At 49.2% G+C, this 2,533-nt stretch overlaps 1 protein-coding gene across 1 annotated transcript; it reads right to left on the reverse strand.

Moving 5' to 3' along the window:
• Nucleotides 1-700: 700 nt before the first annotated feature.
• Defb119 (defensin, beta 119) lies at nucleotides 701-2,199 on the reverse strand. Its single transcript, XM_013010662.1, has 2 exons — nucleotides 2,142-2,199; nucleotides 701-915 (listed from the first exon to the last, which is right to left on the reverse strand). The coding sequence occupies exons 1-2, from the start codon at nucleotides 2,197-2,199 to the stop codon at nucleotides 701-703; spliced, it is 273 nt and encodes a 90-aa protein (XP_012866116.1).
• Between the last annotated feature and the right edge of the window lie 334 nt (nucleotides 2,200-2,533).

Raw genomic sequence — 2,533 nt, forward strand, 5'->3', positions numbered from 1 at the left:
CCTCTTAAAATGGAACAGTCATAGAGATGGGGTAGGGGACATAGCCTAGTGACAGAGTACATGCTTAGAATGTGTAAGGCTTGGGGCTGGGAAGGTGGCTCAGTGGTAGAGCGCTTGCCTCGTATGCCTGAGGCCCTGGGTTCGATTCCTCAGCACCACGTAAGCAAAAAGAAAAAAGCCGGAAGTGGTGCTGTGGTTCAAGTGGTAGAGCGCTAGTCTTGAGCTGAAGAGCTGAGGGACAGCGCCCAGACCCAGAGTTCAGGCCCCACGACTAGACCCAAAACAAAAACAATTAAAAAAAAAAGAAAAGAAAAAGAAAAAAGCCGGAAGTGGCGCTGTGGCTCAAGTGGTAGAGCGCTAGCCTTGAGCTGAAGAGCTGAGGGACAGTGCCCAGGCCCAGAGTTCAGGCCCCACGACTAGACCCAACAAAAAAGGATGTGTAAGGTTTTCGTCCTTAGCACTAAAGATGGGTAAGTAGGTAGATCAATAGGTAGACAGACTGACAGATAGAAAAGTGGTTAAACACAATGACAGGATAAAGAAGGAAAATAAAGGAGTATCCGAAGTTTTACAGCTCCTACCCATCCTGCCATCTCCCCACCCCAAGAAGGAGCCATTTGGATATCTTTCTTTATGATTGATAGACATAAGAAGCCAGTTTGTTTGCTTTAATGAAAAGGTACGAATGCCTAAGTGTTTTCTATCCATGGGTTCTTTTTCTCTTCTTCTTCTTCTTCTTCTGGGCTGTGGTGGGCATCTGCGGAGTGGTCCAATTGAGGACTCCATGGATTGTTACCGGCTGGATTGTTAGGTAACGACTGGGGACGCAGCACCGCTTACGATTTGCACAGCGTATGACACTGTCTTCGCTATCCTTGCACACCAGCCGGCAGTGTCCATCCTTCCAACATTGTGCTGCAGGTATGGGAGCAACCACGGAGCAAATGTTAATATCACCCAAGTGGAGAGACAAGAAGAGGCAGGGGAGGTGCGGGAGAAAGCAGAAAAAGGGAGGGGGGAGAGAAAAAGAGAGAGGGAGGGAGCAAGGGAGTGAGGGAGAGAGTGGGGAGGGAGCAAGAGAGCACGCAGCAGTGAATAATGAGAAGAAACCTTGAAGGAGAGAGAACCGAATTGACTGCTCTAAGTTACCAACACCAAAGGTTCCAGGGAGACATTTTTGGACATTTCTCCCTCCTGTCTCCCTGGTCCCCAACTTCCCATTCACTATTTGGGGCTCAAGTGGTGCTCACAAAGGTCCCACCTATTGGAGTGGGAATAAAAATAATTGAAAAAGGACCATGTGCACCTGTCACTGAAGGAGTGGGGGAGGTTTGCTGTCCATACAACAGACCCAGCACGTTCTTGATGACCCTGGAACAGAAACCCGCCAAGTCTCCTCTCCAGTCTCAACCCAGTCTCCAGTCCTCCTTCACCTTGTAATACCCAATGCAAGGTCGAAACCCAGTCTGCCCCCCAGCCTTACCACATTCAAGCCGGCTTGAGCCTCAACTCCAAGCCTAACCCAAATCGAATCAAGTCACCAACTGCAGTTCCCAGCTCTCTCTCAGCACCAAACTGCACACAAGCATCGTCAGACCCCCAACTCAAAGTCTCAACCCAAGCCCAGCCCTCTAACTTTGCAGGCCCCCAGGAAATCCCAGGTCCCCATCTCCAGCTCATCTTCTTCCCTCTATACACCAACCTAAGAGGCTCCCCCATCTCTTCAGCCTGATCTCCTAATAAGTTCCTTTCTCAAGTTTATTTACAAGTTTCTCCTCAGACAAGGCAATAGAATAATCTTGTCTACATCTGCAAACGGTTGTGCTGAGGAGTCTCACAGGCATTGTGTTCAATGTATGTAAGGCTCCTCTACCCAATCCTTTGCCCCTAAGTCTACTCCTAAGCTCCCACCACCATGCTATGAAGTACCAGAAGCTTCAAACATTGAATTATCCCCATCCCATCACTTAGCAAAAGGGATCAGGGAAAGATACCAATGTGGCAGGGTCTTGGAGAAGCCTCCCAAGATTGTGTGAAATGACAGAGTTGGATGCTGCCTAATGAGAGGGAAGTGGAAGGAAATAAGGGAAAGGGAAGAAGCCCTGCTCTAGGATTCAGACTCTTGAGGGAGGCCAATTTACCTGACACCACTGGTTCCCTGGCCAGAAGGATGGCAAGAAACAAGAAAAGAAGCTTCATGGCTGGCTGCACTCAGGAGAAGGTAGCAGCTGCGCGACCGGGGTAAAAACAGAAAGTCCTAAGGAGAAGATGAGACTCCTTTTATCAGCAGGGCCGTGGGCAGTCAAATAGAACAGGAGGGCATTGCTATGAGGTAACCTGGGCCCAAAGACAAGTAGTAGCAGATGTCTTAGCATGGTACAAGATGAGCATGTTGGAGAATGGCCAGCACCCATGCCAGAAGTGCCGCTCCCTCCTGGTGCGGATATGGGAAAATTACAGCCGCGCTGTACTATTCACAGGAGCAAAGTACTAGAATCGGCCTGAATGCCCTTCATAGATATGTATTAACTAG

The sequence above is a fragment of the Dipodomys ordii genome, unplaced genomic scaffold (assembly GCF_000151885.1).
Source record: "Dipodomys ordii isolate 6190 unplaced genomic scaffold, Dord_2.0 Scaffold13, whole genome shotgun sequence".
Classification (NCBI taxonomy): Eukaryota; Metazoa; Chordata; class Mammalia; order Rodentia; family Heteromyidae; genus Dipodomys; species Dipodomys ordii.